Below are 23,613 nucleotides of genomic sequence, written 5' to 3'. Positions count from 1 at the left end.
AGGCAGAAATAAACTCCAAAATGTTAAAAGGACAATTACAATATGTACACGCCATTACATAGTACCTGCAGTAGGTTATAGGATGAATCTGAGGTGGGTCTTGTAGAGGACGTCTCAATAAGGCTCAGTCTGACTTAAGTTGAGGTAGTATTCTAATTTCAGAGCAGCTCTACCCCCACACAGTTTCAAGAAAACTGAGCAGCACCACAGGAGTTTAGGGATATGTTTACTGTTAAGCCATGGTGCAGTACCATGTCAACACAGGGACCCAACAGGCTGATCAAAAAGGCTCCTTACAGAGTGCCTGAGTAAGTAAAATTAGATCCATAAGAGAATGTGTATGTGCAGGATCTTGGTGTAATCCAGGAATCCAATAGTCACTGGCGCTTACTGGTAGTGTTGATGTCAAAAAAGAAAGAAGCACAAATTCTGTGCAGACTACAGAAAAAAGAAGTTTTATACTCACCTTAACGTTCCATCTGAGTAGTTGTACTTCACTTGTCTTCAACCTGTATGGATCCGTATCGGATCCAACATGGCCACATATCCAGAATCTGATCCAAGCTCCAAAGGTCCTCCCCCTTATCCATAATGCCTCATCTCCTTCTTCCCTTTAGATCAAGTTTACTGCTCAACAGATAACATATACCCAAACCCAACAAGACCTTACCACTACTGACATCCCAAAATTTCTGAGCCAAAGCATGACAGAGGATGCTCCTGAAAAGTTAATCTTCCACAGGTATGGCCAGGACAATAGTGGCAAGGTCGGTGGAAGGAGGGGGGAATGGCTGAAGACAAATGAAGTACAACTACTCAAATGGAACGTTATGGTGAGTACATAACTTCTTTAGCTGAAGTAGTTCACTTCATTTGATCTTCAACCTGTGAGACAGAGTCCCCAGCTACTATACACCTGGGAGGTCCTCATGGAAGGATACTCTGGAGCACGGCGGAGCCAAACGATGCCCTGATCCTGGATACGATGTCCAATTTATAATGAGAAATTAATGTATAAGATGAGGACCAAGTAAGCTGCAGAACAGATATCATCCAGTGACACCCTGGACCAAAAAGCTGCTGAAGTAGCCACAGACCTAGTAGAATGTGCTTTTATCTGACCTGGAGGAGAAATTCCCCTGACAGAGAGTACGCCCGAATAATGCATTGGGAAATCCAGCAGGCAATCGTAACCTTGGAAATTGGTTTCCCTAAAAAAGGTTTTGAGTAAGAAACAAACAGCTGGTCAGATTTATGAAAAGCTTTTGTCCTGTGCAAATAGAATCGTAGTTGTCTATGCACATCAAGTTAATGTAATTCATATTCTCCCTTATTTTGAAAATTTGGAAAAAAGGACGATTGATAGTCCAATTAATAGTCCGATTAATATTGGCTTCTGACGCTACCTTGGGAAGAAAAGATGGGTTAGTAGGCAAAGACGCTCCATCCTTATGAAAATTCATATAAGGAACTTTGATTGACAGTGCTAGGAAGTTCTGACACTCTCCTAGCAGAAGTAATGACAACTAAAAAGGCAGTCTTCCTACAGAGATACTGCAAATCTATCGAAGCTGCAGGTTCAAAAGCGGGTGAGACTAAAACCTGAAGCACTAATGTTAGGTCCCACGGAGGAATAGGATCCTTCACCGGGGGGTCTCAGAAGAAATGTACCCTTAAGGAAGGTTTTGCAGAGTTTAGAAGTCAACCATGTCATGTTTTCCCCAACATGAAAATTATAAATAGCGGCCAGTTGGACTTTGACAGTGAAGGAACTGGCAACTTGCTGAAAAATCCCCACAAAAAATTCCAATACCGCAGACACTGGAGCAGTAAAGGAATCCAATGCACACTGCAAGGCCCAGCTGAAAAAACATTTCCACTTGCTACGGTACTACCCTTCTAGTGGATGACTTGTGAGCCACCACCAAAATGGTTTTAATGGGAGAAGATAAACCAGGAGTCCTAACAATCATGGGAACTGGAAAAGCCAAGCTGTAAGCTTCAGACTGACCGGGTCTGGGTGAGGAATCCCCGAGCGATGAGAAATAAGATCCTGAACCGAATCTAACATCCATGGTGGGACTACTAGATGAGACCATAGAGAGCAAAACCAGACTTGGTAAGGCCAGAATGGGGCAATTAGGATCACAAAGCTCCGCAGCCTGCAAGGTTTCTGAAGAAACTTTGATATCAAAGAGGAGGATAGGCAAAAAGAAGACTGGGAGGCCAAGCATGAATCAGAGTGTCTCTGGGGGCTTCCCCCTAAGGGGGGATTCAGAGCAAAGAACTCGCTGCATTTCACATTGGAAGGAAGTGCGAACAGATAGCAGCAAGGATGACCCCACTTTAGAAAGATCTGCTCTGCCACTGAAGGATTCAGAGACCTCTCGTAAGGAATCAGGACAGATCTGCTGAGCCTGTCTGCTAGAATGCTGGACTGTCCCGGAATGTGCATTACCACTAGAAAGTGGCCGGTGGAAATCCCCCATTCTCATACTCTCATGGCTTTCCAGCCAGTTGAAATCTCCCATTCCCATACTCTCATGGCTTTGCGACAAAGGGGGGTAAGATCTGGTTCCCCCCCCGTTTATTGATGTACCAGACCACCAACATATTGTCTGCCTGGATAGCAAACATCTCTAGAGGAAGATGGGCATGAAGGGCCTGGAATGGCAAAAGCACCGCCCTCATCTCCACGACACTGACATGCAACTTGGTCTTAGATGGGGACCACGTACCTTGAACAATCCTTTCCGAGCAGTGCTGTGCCGCCCCCCAGCTGGGAGGCATCCATGGTCACTGGAGAGGATGGAAGAAAGGGACGTCCCCTGACTAGATCCGGGGAATGAATCCACCACCGAAGAGAGTCCCTGCACACCTGGTAGACTCATACAGGGTGAGACCACGGCAAATCTAATAAAGACCACTAAATGGCAAAGGTCCACTGAATAATTCGCATGTTTAAGCATGCTAAGGTAACAGGTTGATACTGGCCGCAATAGAGCCCAATGCCCTCAGAACTCTCTCTGCTGTTGGAGATTGGGCTAGAATGATGTACAGAATGTGTAGCTTCAGGCTGTGTATCCTGTCTGGGGTGAGGAAAACTTTCATCTGGATAGTGTCCAACCGAGCCCCACTGATATCCAAGACCTGGACAGGGGGTCAGCGATGATTTGCTAAGATTGATGGTGATGCCCACACCCCATGCTAGGGGAAGGAAGTAATCCCTGGCTTGGCAAAGTTGATACTCGGAAGGGGCAGCGAAGAGCCAATTGTCTAGGTAAGGGAAGACCTGAATGCCCTGAAGCCTGGTGGGCAGCTACTACTACCATCACCTTCGTGGACACCCTGGGGGCTGTGGTGAGACCAAAGGGAAGGGCTCTGAACTGATAATGATTGGTTCCTAGCCAGAAGCGGAGAAATCTCAGAGAGGGTCTGTCCATCTTGATATGGTAGTAGGCATCCTGGAGGGTCGATCTAGCACATCCAGTCATTCGCCTGCAGGTAGGGCAGGATGGACTGAAGCGTGACCATCCAGAATTTTGCCTTGGCCACTGACAGGTTCAAGGTCTTAGGTCCCCCATTTTCTTTAGTACTAAAATGAACGTTGAGTAAATGCCTGATCCAGACTGGGAGAGGGGGGACAAGCTGATGACTTGTTTTACTAGCAACTTTTTTATTTGTAGTGCTGCTTCCAGGGATGTCTGGGAGGCATTTAGGTGGATGAGGCAGATCAAGGAACGGGAATGAATATCTTCTGGATATGATCTGCAACATCCAGTGATCTGTTATGGACTCCCATTCAGCTGGGTGTAGAAATAACCGACTTCCGACTGCCTCCAGAGAAGAGCTCAGGGCTGCTGTGAAGGTCTGTCCAAGAATGGTTCTCAAGACCCGTAATTTCTCGGATCCTCTCTGTTTCTGGGGCGGCATCTATCAAAACCCCCTCTGCCTCTGGGGGGATGGCAAGTCCTGACTGTCATGGGAAAAAGCCCGAGACCTCCAGAACCACATCTTCTTAGACTCTCGCCGATTCCTAGAAAAGGATCTTTGAGGGGGAAGAGAAGCAGATCCCAAAGGCAGACAGTGCCTTCCCATCCTTTTCACTCTGGACCAAAGTCTCGCATACCGACTTCCCAAACGGGGAGGAACCATTGTACGGGGCATTGGCGAACGATGTCAAAGGGTTCTGAGAACTGACATTGCCGGAGCCAGGCATGTCACCCAATGGCAATGCCAGCTGCCCTACCGGCTCCCTGAGTGGCATGGGAGAGGAGACGCATGGAAGTATTAGCAACTGATTTCAGAGTGGCCATATGAGCATAAAACGTCTTCTTGTCTCCTGCCGACATGGACTCCAGGCTCGGCTCAGCGATCTCCTTCACTAGGTATCGCTGCAGCCAAATCATATGTGCCATGTAATTCAGCACTCTTACTGAGAAGGTGGCTGAAGCGTAGACCCACTTCCCGAATCGATCCAGCACCCCTGACTCTCAAGTCAGGAGGATGGACTGAAGAGCTCTCCTGAGTGAGCTCTTTCTGTTAGCAGCTGCCGCCACCATAGCATCAACTAGGGACCCTTTGTTCCAAAATGTCCTGTCTGAAGGTGGGGCTAAGTACTTTATCAGTGTGCTTGGGGACAAGCTCCACCGTTATCCAGTTCCTTCCATGCCAGAGATGTTATAATGTCCACTAAGGGATCCTCGGGAGGGGACACCCAAGAAGTAGACGGGCCTGTGCCAAATGCAGCTAGGAACACTGACTCATCCAAGGTAGGTTTTCAGGCAGGAAACCCCCCACCCCCACCCCAGTGAAAAAGTTCCACGATGTCTCCAAAGAAGACATCCTGGGGGGTTAAAACAAAAACACCAAAAAGTCTGGACCAGCACGCTGAGAGTAAAAAACAGGATTTAATAAAACAAAGTAAATAAGTAAAAAGTACAGTTTTGTACCTACCATAAATGTAGATGTCCGATAGGTATGCATCTGCAGTCCTAACAAATGGGTTGTCCTGCCTCAGGCAGCTCTTCGGTCGGCCGGATTCCAAAGTCTGGGTCTGGTCTCGGCTGATGTCACACTTCACCCGACGTCATCGCTGCTGGGGTATAAAGGCATCAGCCGACGCCATTTTCCTCAGTGTTTCTTGCCCCAGATGCCAGGTGCCCTCTAGGAAGGCTAAATTTGGATAAATGCAAATAATTCCAAACAATAGAGAGCAAAATATATATATATATATATATATATATATATATATATATATATATATATATATATATATATATACACAAACAAATACATCATAATAGATTCCCCAAGCTAGCTAAGAGTGGGGTAAGTACCCTAGGAATACCACAGAGGGGAAGGAGGGTGGGTAATCCTGACTGCAGATGCATACCTATCGGACATCTACATTTATGGCAGGTACAAAACTGTACTATGTCCTTCAAGGATGCATCTGCAGTCCTAACAAATGGGTAGAATACCATAGCCAAACTGGGGGAGGAGGCACTAAGATAATGATGGTGTAGTTAAGATCCCTTGCAAAACAGCAGTTGCAAAACCTGCTCGGGATCTGGAGTATAAAGGGAGATTATAATGCTTGGCAAATGTATGCACGGAGCTCCAAGTAGCAGCTTCTAAAATGTCTTTGGTAGCCACTCCTCGTAGGAAAGCTGTAGTGGTGGCTGTAGCTCTTGTGGAATGAGGCCTGATATTTTCAGGAGATGTCTTTCCATGAAAAGAGTAGCAGAATCTAATGCAATTTCCTATCCATTTTGAGATAGTCTGTTTTGAAATTGCTTTTCCTTGCACTCCTGTTGCATATGCTACCAGAAGCTGGTCAGTTTTTCTGCTGGCTTTAGTTCTATCCAGGTAGTAGCGTAGTTGTCTGTGCACATCCAAGGTGTGTAGTAGTCTTTCCCCCCTGTTCTGTGGGTTGGGGAAGAATGTAGGTAAATGTATAGCTTGGTTCAAGGATACCCTGGAGACCACCTTTGGCATAAAAGTAGGATTGGTTCTCAGAGACACTCTATCCTGATGGAAGATAAGGAAAGGCTGTACTGCCATTAAAGTCTGTAACTCAGATACTCTTCTTGCTGAAGTGATTGCTAGCAGGAATGCAGTTTTCCAAGATAAGAACTGTAAGTCTGCTGTTGCTGCTGGTTCAAAAGGAGGAAGTGTTAATTTTTCCAGCACAAAGTTGAAGTCCCATGCAGGCAGAGGTGGTTTCCTTTGAGGCTTTACGTTTTTGATTCCCCTCAAAAACTGCCTGAGTAGAGGGTGAGAGAAGACAGGAGGATCCATGTTGTACTCTGCTGAAATGGCTGATGCATGAATCTTAATGGAGGAGTAGGACAGGCCATTGTGGAACAGTTGTGCTAAGTATTCCAGGATGCGTGCTATGTTTGCCATTGAGACATTTTCTCCCTTTGCTGCACTCCAAATGAGGAATCTTTTCCATTTGGCTGAATATGTTTTCCTTGTGGAGGGTCTGCGAGCCTCCAGGATAATGTCCTTAACCCTCTGAGATAAATCTGGTTGATTTTGTTTCATGGGATATTCCAAGCAGTTAGCTGCAGTGTTTTCAAGTTTGGATGCAGGGTCTTGTAGTTGTTCTGTGTTAGAAGTAAGGGGCATAGAGGTAGAGGCCATGAGTGTGCCCGAGACATGCTTCTTAGAAGCGGGTACCAATGTTGTCTTGGCCAGTCCGGAGCTATCAGAATTACCTTTGGCTGTTCCTCTCTGATCTTCAGTAGGACTTTGTACATCAAAGGAAGAGGTGGAAATGCATATGCTGTCAGGTTTTTCCAGCTGAAGGATAGAGAGTCCACCCACCAGTCAAGTGGGTGGTATACTCGAGCAGAATTTCTTCAATTGGTGGTTGTGTGGGGAGGCGAACAGGTCTATCTCTGGCATTCCCCATTTCTTTGTTATGGTTCTGAAGATATCTGGATGCAGCATCCATTCGTGAGCATCCGTGGTAGTTCTGCTTAAGGTGTCTGCTAGTGAAGTTTCTTTCCCTGGTACAAATCTGGCCTGCAGATGAATGTTGAGATTCAGGGCCAAATGCCACAGGTCCATTGCCATCCGGCATAGAGGGTATGAGTGAGTACCTCCCTGTTTGTTGATGTACCACATAACTGTGGTGTTGTCCGTCCTTATCAGCAGGTGTACTTGTTGGAGGAATGGTCTGAATGCCTCGATTGCATGTTTCACTGCCAGCATCTCTTTTAGATTTATGTGAAGATTCAACTGGTCTTGGGACCATAGGCCTTGTATACACTTGTCTTCCATGTGTGCCCCCCAGCCTAGGTCTGAGGCGTCCGTGGTGATTGTCTGGCTTGGATGTGGTTTGTGGAAAGGCAATCCTCTGTTTATCTGACAGGCCTGAACCCACCACAGGAATTCTTTGTTCAGGCATGGAATAATTGGTATCTGGGCCTCTAGACTGTGCTTGTGTTGAGACCATACATTCCTTAGGTACCATTGTAACTTTCTCATATGCAGCCTGGCATGCGGAATCAATATTATGCAGGATGCCATGTAACCCAGGGCTTGCAGGATTTTCCTTGCCGTAAGCTGAGTTTGTGTTGTTAGTGCCATGAAATAGACTGGTAGCTGCTTTTGTTTTTCTTCTGTGAGAAAAGCCATCTGAGTTGTTGTATCCAGTTCTGCACCCAGAAATGTTATCCTTCGGGATGGTACTAGTCTTGACTTTTGAATGTTGACTGTGTATCCCAAGGCTTGCAACAGGTGTATGACCTTGGCCAAATCCTTTATTAGTTTTGTCTTGCTGTCCACTTGTATTAGGCAGTCGTCCAGGTATGGGTACATTTGAATTCCCTGAAGCCTGCATTGAGCAATTACTGATGCCAGGCATTTCGTGAATACTCTGGGCGCAGTAGATAAGCCAAAGGGTAATGCTGAGAATTGATAATGCTCTGATCCTGCAAGAAATCTGAGGTGTCTTCTGCAATCTGGTCGTATAGGGACGTGCAGGTATGCCTCCTTGAGATCTAGAGTCACCAGCCAAGACTCCTTGCCCAGCATGGGAAGAAGTTGCTGGAGGGTCAGCATTTTGAATTTTGGAACAATGAGGTATGTGTTCAGTGCGGACAAGTCGAGAATAGGCCTCCATTGATTTTCTTTTCTTGGTACAAGAAATAGTCTGGAGTAAAATCCTTGGCCTTACTCCATAGGTGGTACCTTTTCTATTGCTCTCATCTTTAGTAAACTGATGATTTGTTTTATAGCTTCTGTTTTTTGGCTTGGTGGAAGGTTTGGCATTCCTCTCCTTTTTGGTAGAGTGTGGAAGTGAAACCTGTAGCCCTTGTCTATTGTTTGTAAAGTCCATTTGTCTCCTGTAATGCAATGCCAGTTTTCTGAAAATAAAGCTAGCTTTCCGCCCAAGGGTGCTTCTAATTGTTCCCTGGTAGGCGGAATGAGAGTCAAGTCATTGTGTCTGTCCTGTGGAAGTAGTTGTAGTGGCAGCTGTGGCAGCAATTCTCTGGTTGGCAGGTTGCCACTGACGAACCCTGTAGGCACCTCTTGATTGGTTTCTGCCTCTTGGACATCTATTTCTGCCTCTCTGTGATTTGGATGTGTCTGGAAAGGACCAATTTTTCGAGGGCCAATTCCTGCTAAACCTCGGAGGTTGGACCTGCAAAAAATCCTTGACTGTTTGGACAGATTTTGCTTTTTCTTCCACTTTCTTTAGAACCTCCTGTGCTGGGGAGCCAAACAAACTATGCTTCTCCATAGGAGCATCTAGGAGTTTTGACTTAACATGGTCTGGTAAGGATTGCTCTTTTAACCAGGCATGCCTTCGAATCACTGCTCCAGTCATAGCTGATCTAAAAGAAGCCTCCAGTGCATCAAAGCCACATTTTAAAAAATGATTACTGAACTGCTGAGAGTTATGTACCAATTCCTGAAGGGACTTGCGGTCTATAGGTTCAGGAGAGGACAGTTTTTTATTTAGCTGGTCTAATAAAAATTCCTGGTACTGTATCATGTGAAATTGACAGTTTAAGGCCCTGGCAGAAAGAGTAGCAGATGTATAAACTTTTTTACCCCATCTCTCCAATGCTCTAGATTCCCTTTCAGAGGGAAGAGGGTTTTTGGCAGAGGCAGCTGCAACACCCTTAGGGCCCTGAGAAATGGTTTCTGGGTCTGCAACATGAGCCTTATACAAGTGGTAGTGAGAGTCCGGGACCCTGTAATATCTGTCATGCTTTGCAGGGGCCAGAGGAAGAGAATCAGGGGCAGTACTGGCATCACTATATGCATCATCAACCACAGATAGTACAGGAGGTATGGCTAAAGGCCTGTGCTGTGGTAAATGTAAGAAAGTCCTTAGCCTTTTCCTTGAATCTGAAAAATCCTGGCCCTGCCACTGGAAGTGTTCCCTCATTGAGTGTAGGGTTTCCCCAAAAGAAAATTCTTCAGGAGGAGAAGCAGAAGATATGGAGTCTTCTGCATCAGAATCCTCATAAGGTGAATATGGGCCTTCCTGATGGTCAGATAAATCTGAGCCATCCGAGGAATAGTCTGAAGAGAGAGGTTCAGGTGGTTCAGTCCTAGGTCTCTTATCTGCAGGGGGTTGAGAGGCCCTATCTGGGTGAGGTTGGGACCCCCTGATCAAAGAAATAAGGTCCTCAGCAAGGCTGAGTATCTGGGAACTAGAAGTAGGCCTGTGAGAGGGAGCTTTAGTAGGTAAGGCCTTGGAAATTTTGGCTGCTTTAGCCCTGGAAAAGGCCTCGATAGACATAGAAGCAGGGGGTCTAGCAGCCCCACGTGCAGGAGTAGAGATGTCTAAAGGTATAGTGTCTGACAAATCCTGGGTGACTGCTTCTGCAGCAGTAATATCTGAAGCCGATTCAGCCATGGCCTGTGTGGCCTCGGTTATCGGAGGCATGCTTTCAGCCGAAGGAAGAACGAACGGAGGACTCGGTTTCAGCCGAAACAGAGACACTCGCGGTAGGCCTAACCGTGGTTTCAGCCGAAACCGCGGGCCGCGAGTGTCGGTCCTTTTCCTTGCGTTTTTTAGCTAATTGTGTAGTCTGAGTTTCCGACGGCATTTTATATGCAAAAGCGGGACCAAAAAACTCTTCTGCAAACTCCGACTGACGTCTAAGCGTCCGTCGGTTGAAGGATGCACAGGCTAAACAAGCTGATACGTCGTGGTCTGGGCCTAAGCAAGGAAGGCAGTAAGAGTGGAAATCCTTATGAGGTATTTGTTTCCCACAAGTTACACAATTATTTACTTTTTCTGACATTGGCTGAGGCAAGAGTCCCCAACCAGGTACTTAAGCTTTTTTAGAAGTCTTCGGTAGTAGAAATCTCTGGATCTGACCGACCGGCACTTGCGAACAGCTTCTGCTTCGGGCACCACGCGGCAAGAAAGACCGAGGAAAATGGCGTCGGCTGATGCCTTTATACCCCAGCAGCGATGACGTCGGGTGAAGTGCGACATCAGCCGAGGCCAGACCCAGACTTTGGAATCCGGCCGACCGAAGGGCTGCCTGAGGCAGGACAACCCATTTGTTAGGACTGCAGATGCATCCTTGAAGGACATCAACGTATCACAGTAAGCGCTTTCAGATTAAAACCCTTCTTCAGACATTATACACAATATATGAAACGGAGTTTAAAAATACATGCTATCCAATCAGAGACCTAATTCTGAACCCTCCTCCTCTTGAGGGCGGGTTTAATGGGAATGACACCATTCATACCCAGTGGTCTATCTGCTACTAATTCAATAATCCACCTGGTTTCATTGTATTCAGTTTCATTATTCAGATCACCCCCCTCTTCTGAACATTTTGGTAATCAGCAACACCATAAAAGTAAAAGAGCGATCTACATTGTATTTCGCATGTTGGTATAAAGCACTGTGTACACTGCCAGTCCTTATGGCTGACATATGCTGTAGTATCCTGTCTTTCAATTTACAATTTGTCTTTCCAGTATAGAACGAGCATGTATTACACTGGGCTAAATAAATAACATTTCTAGTATGGCAATCGGCATACTCCCTCAAAGAATATTTCTTGCCCGATGTTGGATACGCAAAAATGTTATCACTTCTTATGTACTGACATGCTTTGCAATGTCTGCAAAGATGGGTACCGTGTTGCCCTGAAAGATGTTTCATAGCCCTGCACTGATCATCACGCAAGAAATATTTTTTGAGGGAATATGATGAAAATCCTGCTGAAGATCTGTGGAGGGAGCAAGCCTTTTATGATCATCTTCTCACTTCTGGTTTGGAGAGCTCTGACACTGAAAAAGGCACAAGTTTGGCAATCCGAATCTAAATGGTCAGTGCCCAAATAGTAAACAAAGTGAAAGCAGATATTGCAGAAGAAACTTGTACCCACATTGACAGCACTTCTTGATGCCCTGTGATTCAGCCACTGTAAAGCAAAACACACAATTTCCAACCAAATCCTAGTAAAGATAACTGCTACAGAAAAACTACCAAATGTTATAGAAATACTATAATAATCTAATTATATGAAAACTGTTTAATCTATTTAAAATAGTTCACAGCAAAGCTATACTATTGACAACACTACCAAAATAACCATCTATATTATCTAGCCTTAAACCTAAACCTAACCTTATTGTAATGAGCAACACACTACAACCTAAATAATATGTGTGTGTAAAAGTCTCAGCAGGAGAGGAGAAATGGTATAATTCAAAAGGAAATATGTAGAAAAGATGAAAGCCCTTGAGAACATATCTGAATTCTTCAGGTGCCAAAGGAGATCTGTGAAGTTAGAGTGCAGGACAGGAACTTATGAGTAGGGGAGGAGTCAGAACCATGGATCCAAACAAGCTTCAGAGTCAGTACTGAGGTCTTAACTGGTTGCATCCAACAACATGTGTTGAATTGGATGAAAACGGACAACACTGGATATATATGTTATGCTACCCATCATTTAAAATTATTTTATTTTACAAGGGCAAAAGTAAATTTCTTTGAATGTTAATTTAATAAACTTTAGCATTTCATATTCTTTACTTAAAAGAAATTATCATTGTATCACAAAATCTTGCAGAAGGTGCTCAAATGTGGGGAATAATAACTGCTGCTAAGAGTCTTTTAAAAATATAAAGACTGCTTAGTTATGGTTACTGTAAGAGGACTATAAAGACCTATACATCTAAGAGAGATAACTGTTACTTTTTATTATAGTGCCTTGAACGTTTGAAGTGTTTTGATTCAAAGTCTCTTGGTACTGCTGATCATTTTGTTCTCAACTCTGATCTTTCTTAAAAGGTGCAGCTGTTTTACAAGAAAGTATAATTTTAAAAAGTGAAAATAATTTAGCCATTGGCTGACTCCACTAGGGTGGCTTAACATTTTACACAAATGCAATAATTTCAAAGCCTACCACAAAAATAAGCTAGATTTTCAGGGTAAACAAGTGCAGATTCAAACTTATGTAGCAAAAAAAAGAAATTCTGTATTCACCATAATGTCCTATCTAAGTTGTCCATTTTCATTCTTCCTCAACTGATGGGTTCGGATCCGATCCCTCGGTTCCGCCTCGGCCGTTGCTAAAGCTTGTGGCAACCAAAAACTCTCAAGCTTCTCCCTTCCCCTAAATGCACCAACCCCAATTACCTTGGATCGTGTTTTCTGACTTCAACAGAATGGAATATTCATATTCAGAAATGAAGGCTATAAATGGAGATTACTATAAAAGACAGAAATGTTCTGTAACCACTCATTCTTCCAGAGGTTTTCAAGGACAGGGGTTGGTGGGAAGGGAGTTTAGGAAGAATGAAAATGGACAACACAGATGGAACGCTATTGTGAGTACATAACGTCTTTACCTAATGCTGCCAATTTTCATTCTATCCTCAACTGATGGGGCAGAGTCCCCAGCTACCTAAAAGCCAGAGTGGTCTCAAGAAAGGATATTCCAGAGCACCACCAAGTCAAATGATGCTCCACCTTTGGAGACCAGATCCAATTTGTAATGAGTAACACACGTATGGGGAGTAACATCCATGGACATTCTAGATTGAAAAACTGAGGAAGTACCCATGGATCTAGCTGAATGGGCTCATAACAGTTTTGGTAGAGTAATGCCCAATTTGTTAAAAGCAAATGAAATACAGTTGGTTTAGCCACCTAGGTAAAAGTGACTTTAGCAACTGGTTTTCCCAATTTTACTTCTGCAAATGAAACAAACTGGCCAGATTTTCTGTTCTTTGTTCTATATAGGTAGAACCGTAACTACCTGTGGACATCTAAAAAATGTAATATGTACTCACCCTTGCTAGTAAAATTTAGGAATTAATACTGGCAAATCAATGGATTGGTTGATATTAAGAGTCTGAATTCCACCTTAGGAAGAAAGGAAGCATTCGTCCATAGTGTAACTCTATCCTTGTGAAAAATCAAGGATGGTGGTTTAGAGGACAAGACTTAAATCTCAGAAATTCATCTGGCAGAGGTAACCGCTACCACAAAGATGGTGTGCCAAGAAAGGTATTTAAAGGTCATATGTAGCTGATGGTTTGAAGGGGGGGTGTAATAAGGGCATGAAGTAACAGATTCAGGTCTCAGAGGAATAGGATCTCTAAAAGGATGTCCTAGAAGAAGAGCGTTTTTCAAGAAGGCTTTGCTCAATTTATGAAAGGTGACAGAGGAGACATCAAAACTAATGTGAAAAATTGATATTGCAGCTAAGTGAACTTCAATGGTTGAACAAGCCCCTTCAAAAAAAATGGGACAAAAATTCAAGAACGCAATGCATGGGGGCTGAAAAAGTCTCAGTATTATTTAGCTGAACCCAGTGAACAAGCCTCTTCCATTTGCTGGAATAGAGCTTTCTGGTAGAAGGCTTATGGGAAAATAAAAGTACTTGATGAACATGTGAAGACAGCATAGGTTGTCTGCCTATTAATGGAACTGGAGAAGCCAGGCAGTCAGCCTGAGATTGGTCATGTTTAGATGAATCATGCCTGTCTGGTGATACAGGAGGTCTAGAGTCAGATCCAGAATCCAAGGTTGGTGAAGTAAGCGAGACCAAAGGAAGGGAAACCAAATCTGTCATGGAAAGTAAAGTGCAAGGAGGATGACTTTGCTCTTGAAAGTGGCAGCTTTCTGAAGGAATTTTGGAAATAGCGGTATGGGTGAAGACGTGCAGATTAGGCCAGGAGGCTAAATATGAAGTAAACATCCCCCAGTGATTTCCCCCTGTTGGGGGATAAGGGCAAAGTAGCTGCTACATTTGTTGTTTAGGGGAGAGGCGAAAAGTTCACAGAAAGGCTTGCCCCACTGAAGGAAAATCACTTCCATCATTTTTATTGAAGGACCACTTGTGGGGTAAAAGAATGCACCTGCTCACTTTGTCTGCTATCATACAGGATTTCCCAGGAATGTCTGTTGCTATGAGAAAGTATTTGGATGAGATTGCCCGCTGCCACAGTCTGAGAGCTTCTCGACACAAGGGATAGGATTTGGTCCCTCCCTGTTTTTTGAGGCACCAAACTACTGACATAATGTCCGTTTGTACTGCAATAGTCCCCTAAGGGGAGAGTATCCTGGAAGGCCTGCAACACTAAAAGTACTACTCTCATCTCTAGGATATTCATATGCAAGTTGGCCTCTTCAGGTGCCCTGGACCATTTTCCCCAGAAAATGCCCCCCTCACCCTATCTGGGATGCATCTGTGGCCACTATGGCCTTGGACTTGAGGAAATAAACGGATGGCCTTGTAGAACCTGATCACACTAAATCCACCACCTGAGATCTCTCTTGCATGTCTGAGCGATTCATATCTGACAAGACATGGGTTGGTAAAGTATTCGCCAATGTGTGGCTAGCATCCACTGAGGAACTGTTGTGTAAAATCTGGCTACATGTACTAGCGTTATCGTCACTGCCATTGATTCCAGAGCTTGAAGGACCAGACGGGCTGAAACCTTGGTACTGCAGATTATTTTTCTGCGCTGGAATGTTATCGTTTGAACTACTGAGGGCAGTAGTGTCGCTGTGGCTGACGTTATGTTTAGGATTGCTCTTATGAATTCTAGGAGTCTGAGTTGCTTCTAATTGGGCATTTTGTAGTTTACGGATATCCCCAGAAGAGAGCATGTCTGGATAACCTGGTCTCTTGCCCTTATCAAAGGATACCTGGTCGGAGCTGGGGGCTGTGGTGTGACCAAAGGGCAGAACTCTGAACTGGTGCTGACTGGCTCCCAGCCAAATGTATAAATACCTTCTGGATCTTCTGTTCATCTTTATTTGTTAGTACGCATCCTGAAGGTATATTGAGCACATCCAGACATCCTTGCCCAAAAATGGGAGAAAGGACCACCTGAAACTTAGTTTGTCAAACTGACTTGTTTAAGGTACTGAGATTCAAATTGGTCTTCAGTCCCCCATTTTCTTTAGCACTAAAAAGAACCTTGAGTAAGTTCCAGATTCTATCTGGTCTAGTGGGACCTTCTTGGATGACTCTTCTAGCAGCATCTGAATTTGAATTCCTGCTTGTTCACTCTGACTTGGCGGATCATCAGATCAGAGAGTTTTCTTGAGTTAGGAGGAAAAAAAGAAAAGTGAACTTTATAGCCTTTAGAACCAATTCTCTGCACCCAAGTATCTCTTAAGTCTAGCCAGGCTCTCTGATGCAGGGATAAATGTCCCCCAACTGCCTCCAGGGGTGGACAATTGGGCTTCCTTTCAGGAGTGCTGGTAGGGTCAGTCAACGAAAGATTATCTGGACTCCTGATTCTGTCGTCCATTAAAGTTCCCTCCTCTGCCTCTGGGGGAACCTCCTCCATATTTGTCTTGGAATGGACCTGGAGACTTCTCAAACCACACCTTTCATCCACCTCGTTGATTCCTAGCAAAAGATCTTTGAGGGGGGTTGAAAAATGTGCACCCATAGCAGACAGGGTTTTTCCATCATTTTCCCACCTGAATAGTGTGTCCTCCACCTTGGAGTCAAACAAAGACATGCTGTCAAAGGGAACATTGATAAATGAGGACTTAAAGGGCTATGCAAAAATCACTCAAGTGCGTTCAGGCATGCCTACTAAAGGAAATGCCTGAACCCGCTACCCCTATGGTTCCTTATGTTATATGCAAAACCAACCTCATGCAGTCATTAGAAATGGATTGCAAGGTAGCCAACTGAAATGTCACAGGTGACTGAACTTCTTCAGAAAAAGCTCCTGAGAGGGTATTCGACAATTCCTTAAATCAAATCCCACTGAAGTCTTGTAAAGTGTGCAAAATAATTCAGAGACCTTAAAGTGAAGGTTGCTGAAGCACAGACATGCTTCCCGAATCTGTCCATCACCACTATGACCATGGCATCAATGGGCACCCTTTTTCCCAAAACTGCTTGTCCAGAGGTGGAACCATAATCCTATCTGGTCTCCGAGGTATGGGTTCAATGCGGTCAGGTTCCTTCCATGCCCAAGAGATAATGTTAATGAGCTCATCAGTGGGTGGAGTCACCCAGGAGGTAGATGGTCTTGTACAGAAGGTCTCCAGGAATATGGACTCCTCAGATGAAGGGTTGCTGGTCATCCAGTCACCTCTCTGTTTACGGATTTCAAGGATGTCACCAATTGAGACACCTTCAGGAGGTGACTGTGGGGACCCTTTGCCTTCATCGAAATCCATTTCTTCTGTGATGGACTCTTATGGTGAGTCTAGGTGCTTCCTCTTGCATATCTTCTTCTTAGGGACTTCCTCTGTGGAATGATCTGGAGAGGTATCAGAAGAAATCAAGATTACCTGTGGGAAAGCCTGAGGTCTTTATACTAGCTGTTCATGTGGAAAGATTGAATGTTGAGACACCAGGGTTGAAGATCTAGGATCCAAGGAGGTTGAATTTGTCCATTCTGTTGAGGCAAAAAAACTCTCTTCACAACCTTGGAAGCAGATGACCCGGGAGAGAGGGAAGACCTTGGATCAGCTAAGGCTAGCTTCTGGACCGTGGTCCTCCCCCACTCCAAAGGGAGTCGAGCTGTCAATTGCCAAGGATCCAAGGCACACAGATGAGTCCGAAAGCCTCTAAGCAGACTGCAACACCTCGGAACTGACAGGGAAGCTTCAGCTCTAAGAGCTCTCCAGACCCAATGGGATCAGAGTACTCAGAATAAGCTTACAATACAAAGATACAGCAATCCTCGGAGCAGAGCCAGATGGAGCTGGGCAGCTAGGACCCAGAGATTCTGAGACCACTGAAGGAGTCAGAGGAGGAACATGAAGTGAGTAGTAGTAGTGGAATGGGCCTCCTGACCCAGAGGGATAAGAGCCAAGAGGACACCCATTTGCCTCTGTGCAAACAGGAATGCTCTTACCACTCTTTCTACATCTTCTTCTGTAAGACTTCTGGAAGAATGAGCAGAATTCATTTAAGGGGACTTAGGACTATCCAAAAAAGGCAAAGGTACCCTAGAGAGTACTGGATCCACCAAAGTTGAATACACAGTCCTTGGCAATACAATTAAGGCTGAAGACCTACCAACAGCCAGATCAAAAATGATTTGTTTCAGATCCGAAGAAGTCTGATCAGTCATTTTTTGTTTCTTTGGATCCGAGGAACTCAGATCAGTCAATTTCGCTTTCTTTGGATCCAATGATGAAATCAGATGTGTTTTTGATCTTGGGTGTGATGACTCCAAAGCCAAAGATGAAGAGGAGGCTTTCAGACACCCTGCTTTAGTTAGTTTAGCCTTAAGGTTTTAGTTTTGGGAGACTTGTCTCCAGAAATAGCCTCTCAAAAAGACACATTTTTACATTAAATCAAAACCCTTGGGTTGAATCCATGGCAAATAGAGCGGTTTTCCTGCAAATGAAGCAACCCTAAACAATACACACAAACTGTGGGCATCAGATAAGGGAGGTTTATGCCCATGTTTAAGACATTTCTTAAATCCAGCAGGCCCTTTTTCTGCCATAGTAAATTACAACACTAACAGAGAGAGAGAGAGAGAGAGAGAGAGAGAGGAAACTACTACTACTTTTTCTTTTTTTTTGTTTTAACTATTTTTTAAAGGAAACAGGAGAAGAGAATAACTACCAATAATGGCAGAAAAAAACTCGACAAATACAGAAGAAAAAGAAATCACTATCATTAGTATTTAATAAGTATGTTAAGTACTGGAGGAAAGGGAAAAAGTAATAACGATAATGCAAATATTAAATTGCCAACAAAGATGAAGACTTAAGTGAAGAAAAAGGTCATTTTTTTTTACTTAACTTTCAGTAACATTCGAGAGTGAATGGAAACCACATCTTCCTCTGAAAGTGGCACACAAGATCTGAGGTAATTGGAGTTGGTGCATTGTGGGTAAGGGGAAGCTTGAGAGTTTTCGGTTGCCACGAACTTTAGCAACAGTTGAGTTGGATCAGAAGAATCGGATCTAAACCAATCGGTTGAGGATAGAATGAAAATTCACAACATCAGATCAAAAAAATGTATGCAAATCCTTAGAAGAATATACCTCATTGCCATGCTGTATGCGGAGATCTGCAACTTCTGACTGATGTTGCGACTTTATATTATGAATCTGTTTTTCATAAAAACTGGATATTTCTTCACGAGTTTCCTGCATAACTTTTTCCAGCCTTTCAACTTCTTGCTGGTATTGGGTCTTGAGCTCTCTCTGACCTTTATTTAGGTTATCAATTTCTGCTAGCAAAGCAGCTTCATTTTTACAAAATGAATCTTCTTTCTCTTGTAATTGTCTCACCAATTTCTCCAGTTCCAATGTACAGGATCTTATCTGATTATGCAACTCTGATCTTTCACAATCATAACATTGACCATTGTTAATAATGGTCAAGTTCAAGTCATCAATATTTTTCCTCAGTTTATCTCCATCCTTCCTGCTGTTCTCCAGCGCTTCTTTTGTGAGCATTAGTTCATTCTGTTGAGAAGACAACCTTGTCTCCAAATCAGACTTTTCTTCCAAAACTTGCCTGAGAAAGTCTTTTCCATGTTGCATTTCCAAGTTAAGTCTCCTCTGTTCTTCAAGGAGCTTGTCTTCTGAAACTGTCTTCTGTCCCAAAAGTTCAGAGATACTTTGAATTTTCTCCTTTTGAGAATCAAGCTGAGCCTGAAGCTGATCTCGCTGGCTCTGTAGAGTGGCTAGTTGACGCCCAAAAAGAAACTGAACTTCTCCAGTCACGGAATCAGATGCAAGCTTCTGCTCTTGGACGTCTTTCACCAGCTGCTCTTGAGCACGCAACTGCCTTAAAAGTTGGTCCTTTTCCTCCTGCAGTTCGTGTAGCATACCCCGCAGCAGAGAGGTATCTCCTAAATTTTTCACAAACTCCCCTTCATCCTTTGAAGCCATTTTACATTCAGAATGTTTTTCCACTAAGTTAAATTTGCACATAACCAGAGCCTCATCTTCTAAAGCTTGACTTGGTATTTTTTCACAATGTCTACTTTCCCTACAATTTCTTTCACCATCTGAAAGCACTAATGGAAACTCTTCAGTCAAGATATTTTGTTCATTCTGAGAGACTGCAACACTCAAATGCAAATACTCTGCTTCTTGCTCTGTTTCATCTCTGTATGAACACAATGACTCCTGAATATGTTCAATATCTGGTGGTGTGGAGTCCATGGTATGATCAAGAAGGATCTCACTATTCAGTTCAAAATGGCTCTGCACTGCAAACTCAGAATCTAGTTCATCTCCCATACCAGTTTCTTCCAGCTCAGTGGACATGAGATACTTATCCATTAAAGTATCTTCCACAAAAGGCAATAACTCTGCGTGGGAAGCTTCACTGCTCCAAACGTCTTCATCAAATTTCTTAATGGCTTTGATTTCATTCAGCTTTTCTTTCATAGCTTGCACCTCACACTTAAAGTCATTTTGGACCGTGTGTTTTGACTGAAGCAGCTGCTGCTCAAAGAGCTTTAGCTCGTCTTGACAGATGACTATATCTCTTTCTATCAAGTCATGCTCAGACACCTGCAAATTAGCTGAAGAATTCATCATATTTTCCTTTTCAAATTCTAGCGGTTGTTCATTGAAAGTGGTACTATCAACTTTATTTTTTGCATGAAGCTTTACAAATGTCTCAGTATGGACAGGCACTTGACTGCTCAAGTCCTGAATTACAAAATTCTGCCTCTGCATTTCCTTATGAAGAAGCTCATTTTCTTGCTTATACTCAAGGGCACTCCTGGCCTGCTCCTTTGCTACAACAAACTGTTGCTGGAGCACTTCAAATTCTTTTGCTGCATCTTCCAGTTCAATAGCTAGTTCCTGTCTTGCATTGTCTTTTTCATTTAGCTGAGTGTTTAAACTGGCAATGACAGCTTCAAGTTTTCTACAGCACTCTCCAGAACTACGCTCACTGTTTTCTGGGCAGTCGTCAAATGCGTATTTATCTGCTTTCTGCACTTGCATCTCATCAACTTTTCTTGTAGTGTATTCGTTTGCTTGCTGCTGAAGCTTGGCAATCTCACACTGATAGCTGTTTTCCATTTCAGTTCTCTGCTCCAAAAGGCGGATGGAGACATCCTCTTCATGTTTCTGTTGCAGTATCTCTACTTCATTAGTATGGATTTCATTCAGTAGCTCTAACTCTTTTGTCCTGAGCAACAGAGCTTGATGTAGTTCTGAAACTGAAGCTTCCTTCTCTCTTATGGTTAACATCAACTGCTGTACTTCATCTTCTGTTTTTTTCAGTTTCTCTGCCATTTGATTGAAGAGTTTTTCCTTAGCTATGGCTTCCTGTACAAAAGAAAAAAAAAATCTGAGTTTACATAAGGCTGCTACATTTCAGTATTTACATTAAGTTCCCAAGACTGCTGCTCCAGTTTTGTAAAACTGCATTTTTGCGATGTATATCAGCACAAATAAAAAGTTGTACAGATAAAGGTATGTCATGGGTAAAAAACACATGCAAAAATTAATGAGTGCTTTACATAAATAGCAAACAGAAGCATCAACAACATAAAGCCAGCAAACAGTAGTACCATTTATGATTAATCTGCGACCTGCAATACTGTCCAACACTGCAGAGTGGCAGCAAGTCAAAAGGACATCAATTCAAGTCCCACCAAAAAAAAAAAAAGCAGTAGTACAAGAAGCATTAGTGCTCAATCAGAACCACAATAAAATGACTGCCAAAAATGGGAAGCATTTGCTTTTCCAGCAACAGACTTATCAAGCCTGTAAAATCAAAGAAAAAAGTCTGAACAGGTGTCCCACCAATTTTAACTTGATGTTAAAGTAAGCCAACAACAGATACAGCAACATTTAAGGGAAACAGTTCCTTCAAGTGAAAAAACAATGTCCACGAAGCCAATCCGTGTTGCACTTTTAAACTTAGTGACTCAAGTCTTCCTGATCTCATCTTACCTGCTCATACTAGTGAGTACTACACGATTAAACTTGGATGACCCTCCCCTTTGACAGCTAAAGCTTAAGATATCCTCTCTATCATATAACTCTTTCTACTTAGTACCGCATTTACTTTACTCATCTAAACTCCTACGCACTGGACAAGATAGGTTAGCTTGCTATTTTCACCTCCGTTGCCAGCATTTTAGCACTAGTTCACCAAAGGTAGTGCACAACCTGCCTTATACTCGCCAATAATAAGCTTATACTAAGCACCAATAAGTCCAAATGTGAGAAGTGTAAACATGTAACTAATCCGTATCCTATTCTTTCATCTAAAAAATGTCCTGTGACCCTCATATACCTCTATATGATCCTGCTCTCAAACCAAATTTTTTTTGCTGAGGCTGTGAAACGATCACTCCCAAATCCTCTCAGAAATAAGACTATTAAGTCTCAGCAAAACTCAGGCCACTCATTCACCTCATACATACCTCCTACAAAGAGGATAACAGCAGTCAGCACAGAATAGCATGCAAAGCATTTTCACAATTTTACAATCAGTTATAGACTTTATCGCAAAAAAGTGTGGCAGACTGAAGTGTTTAAGAGCTTCTAAAGCCATTCACTTTGACAGGCGCTTCTGGCCACACTGAGTGATAGCACTAAGTGTTTCATAGCTTTCATATTTTCCAACACTTCGCTTTCCTATGACTTTTTTCTGTAACTGGCAAGACTTGGGGCAGATGAAGCTCCATGAAATACAAAGAATCATGACTCAGTCTCTCCCACCATAACCAAGCTATGCATTTTCAACAAGAATATCCAAATACAACTCTATATTTCACTTCACATTGGAGATTAACTTTTTGATATTCATGTCTTAAACATGACTTATCACTGGCTATGCTCATGGACCTCACCAAGACCATGCAAATTCCTTCAAGTCACTACCATATCTATAAGATATCTGGCTTACAGACACCTTATACAAAAACCACAAGTCACCAACAAAGTTGTACTATCTCATCACCATTTCTCCACTAATTACCCCCTTTTTCCTCACATTTCAATATTTTCCACTTTTCCTTCTCATCTCTACCCATCACTCTCTAACCATCTTTTACCATTCCCCCTACTCTACCTCATTTACGTCCATTCCCTAAAATTTTTATCTGCTTTCTGCACTTTCTGATCAACTAAAACAATATTTGCTACACATTATTTGTTTGTTAAAACTGTACAACTGCATTAACTGTATTTTTTTAGATTGTCTGCTAACTGAATTCCTCTTACAATGTAATAACTGTTCATCTGTTTGTTTTGCTCAGTTTACTTGTTTGCTGCACTTGAAAAAAAAAAACTAGCAAAGACTAGGTTCAGGTTTTTGTTGAATCTAGTACTGTTTTTGACCTGTGGAGCTTGTAAAACAATTAATCTTTTGTCTGTATAGGCCACCCTGTACCCCATGGCAGGGAAGGTACATTGTGGACTGATCTAGCCAGACTTACTGTTGCAGGGCTCAGTTTAGGTCGCTTCAATTGGATAAGTTTAACTTTGGCGGTTTCCTGTCTTTCTGCTTTAAAAACCCTGCGTTTGAACTGGTTTGTACTTGTTTGCTTAAAGCTGCAGTGACTTGGGCTTTCTGCACTTGCTCTACTGTTTTCCAAATAACTGCTGACAGACTACAAATAAGTGGCTATTTTCAACTGTTTTCTGCACTTTCTGATCAAATAAAACAATATTTGTTGCATACCTGGTTGTTTAAACTGTGCAACTGTATTTTAGTGCATTTTTACATTGTTAACTGAATTCCTCTTACAACTGTAAATACTGTTCATCTGCTTGTTTTATTCATTTTACTTGGTTCCCACACTTGAAAAACTCTAGCATACAACTAGGCTCAGTTTTTTTCTGAATCTAGTGCCATTTATGACCTTTGCAGCTTGTAAAACAGTAAAAATAGTTAATCTTTTGTCTGGAGAGGCACCCCCCCCCATACTCTTGTGGCAGGAAGGTACAGTTTGGACTGATGTAGAGTTACTGCTGCAAGGCTCTGTTTAGGGTGTTTTGATTGGATAATTTGAACGATGGCCGTTTCCTGTTTTTCTGTTTAAAAAGGCTTTTGTTTGAATCTGTTTGCGCCTCTCTGTGCATTGCACACCACTGCGCAGAGGGACTGCCAGTTACAGACACCTGCTCGCTACCCTTGCAAACATTACCTAAACCAGAGCTCTTCCCACTTAAACCTCTATA

General features: G+C 43.1%; 1 protein-coding gene across 1 annotated transcript in view; it reads right to left on the bottom strand.

Annotated features, from left to right (window-relative positions):
* The window catches only part of PCNT (pericentrin), a gene marked incomplete in the record, with an annotated part of 2,997,294 nt that overhangs the window by 2,671,939 nt on the left and 301,742 nt on the right, over positions 1-23,613 (bottom strand). The window contains 1 exon segment of the mRNA XM_044060288.1: positions 18,493-20,745. Within this exon segment, the coding sequence (XP_043916223.1) occupies positions 18,493-20,745 (2,253 nt within the window).

This window comes from Protopterus annectens, chromosome 2.part0, assembly GCF_019279795.1.
Source record: "Protopterus annectens isolate FY-2018-M chromosome 2.part0, PAN1.0, whole genome shotgun sequence".
In the NCBI taxonomy this organism is placed as follows: Eukaryota; Metazoa; Chordata; order Ceratodontiformes; family Protopteridae; genus Protopterus; species Protopterus annectens.
Note: the sequence above shows the minus strand (reverse complement) of the source record. Positions and strands in the feature narration are given on the sequence as shown.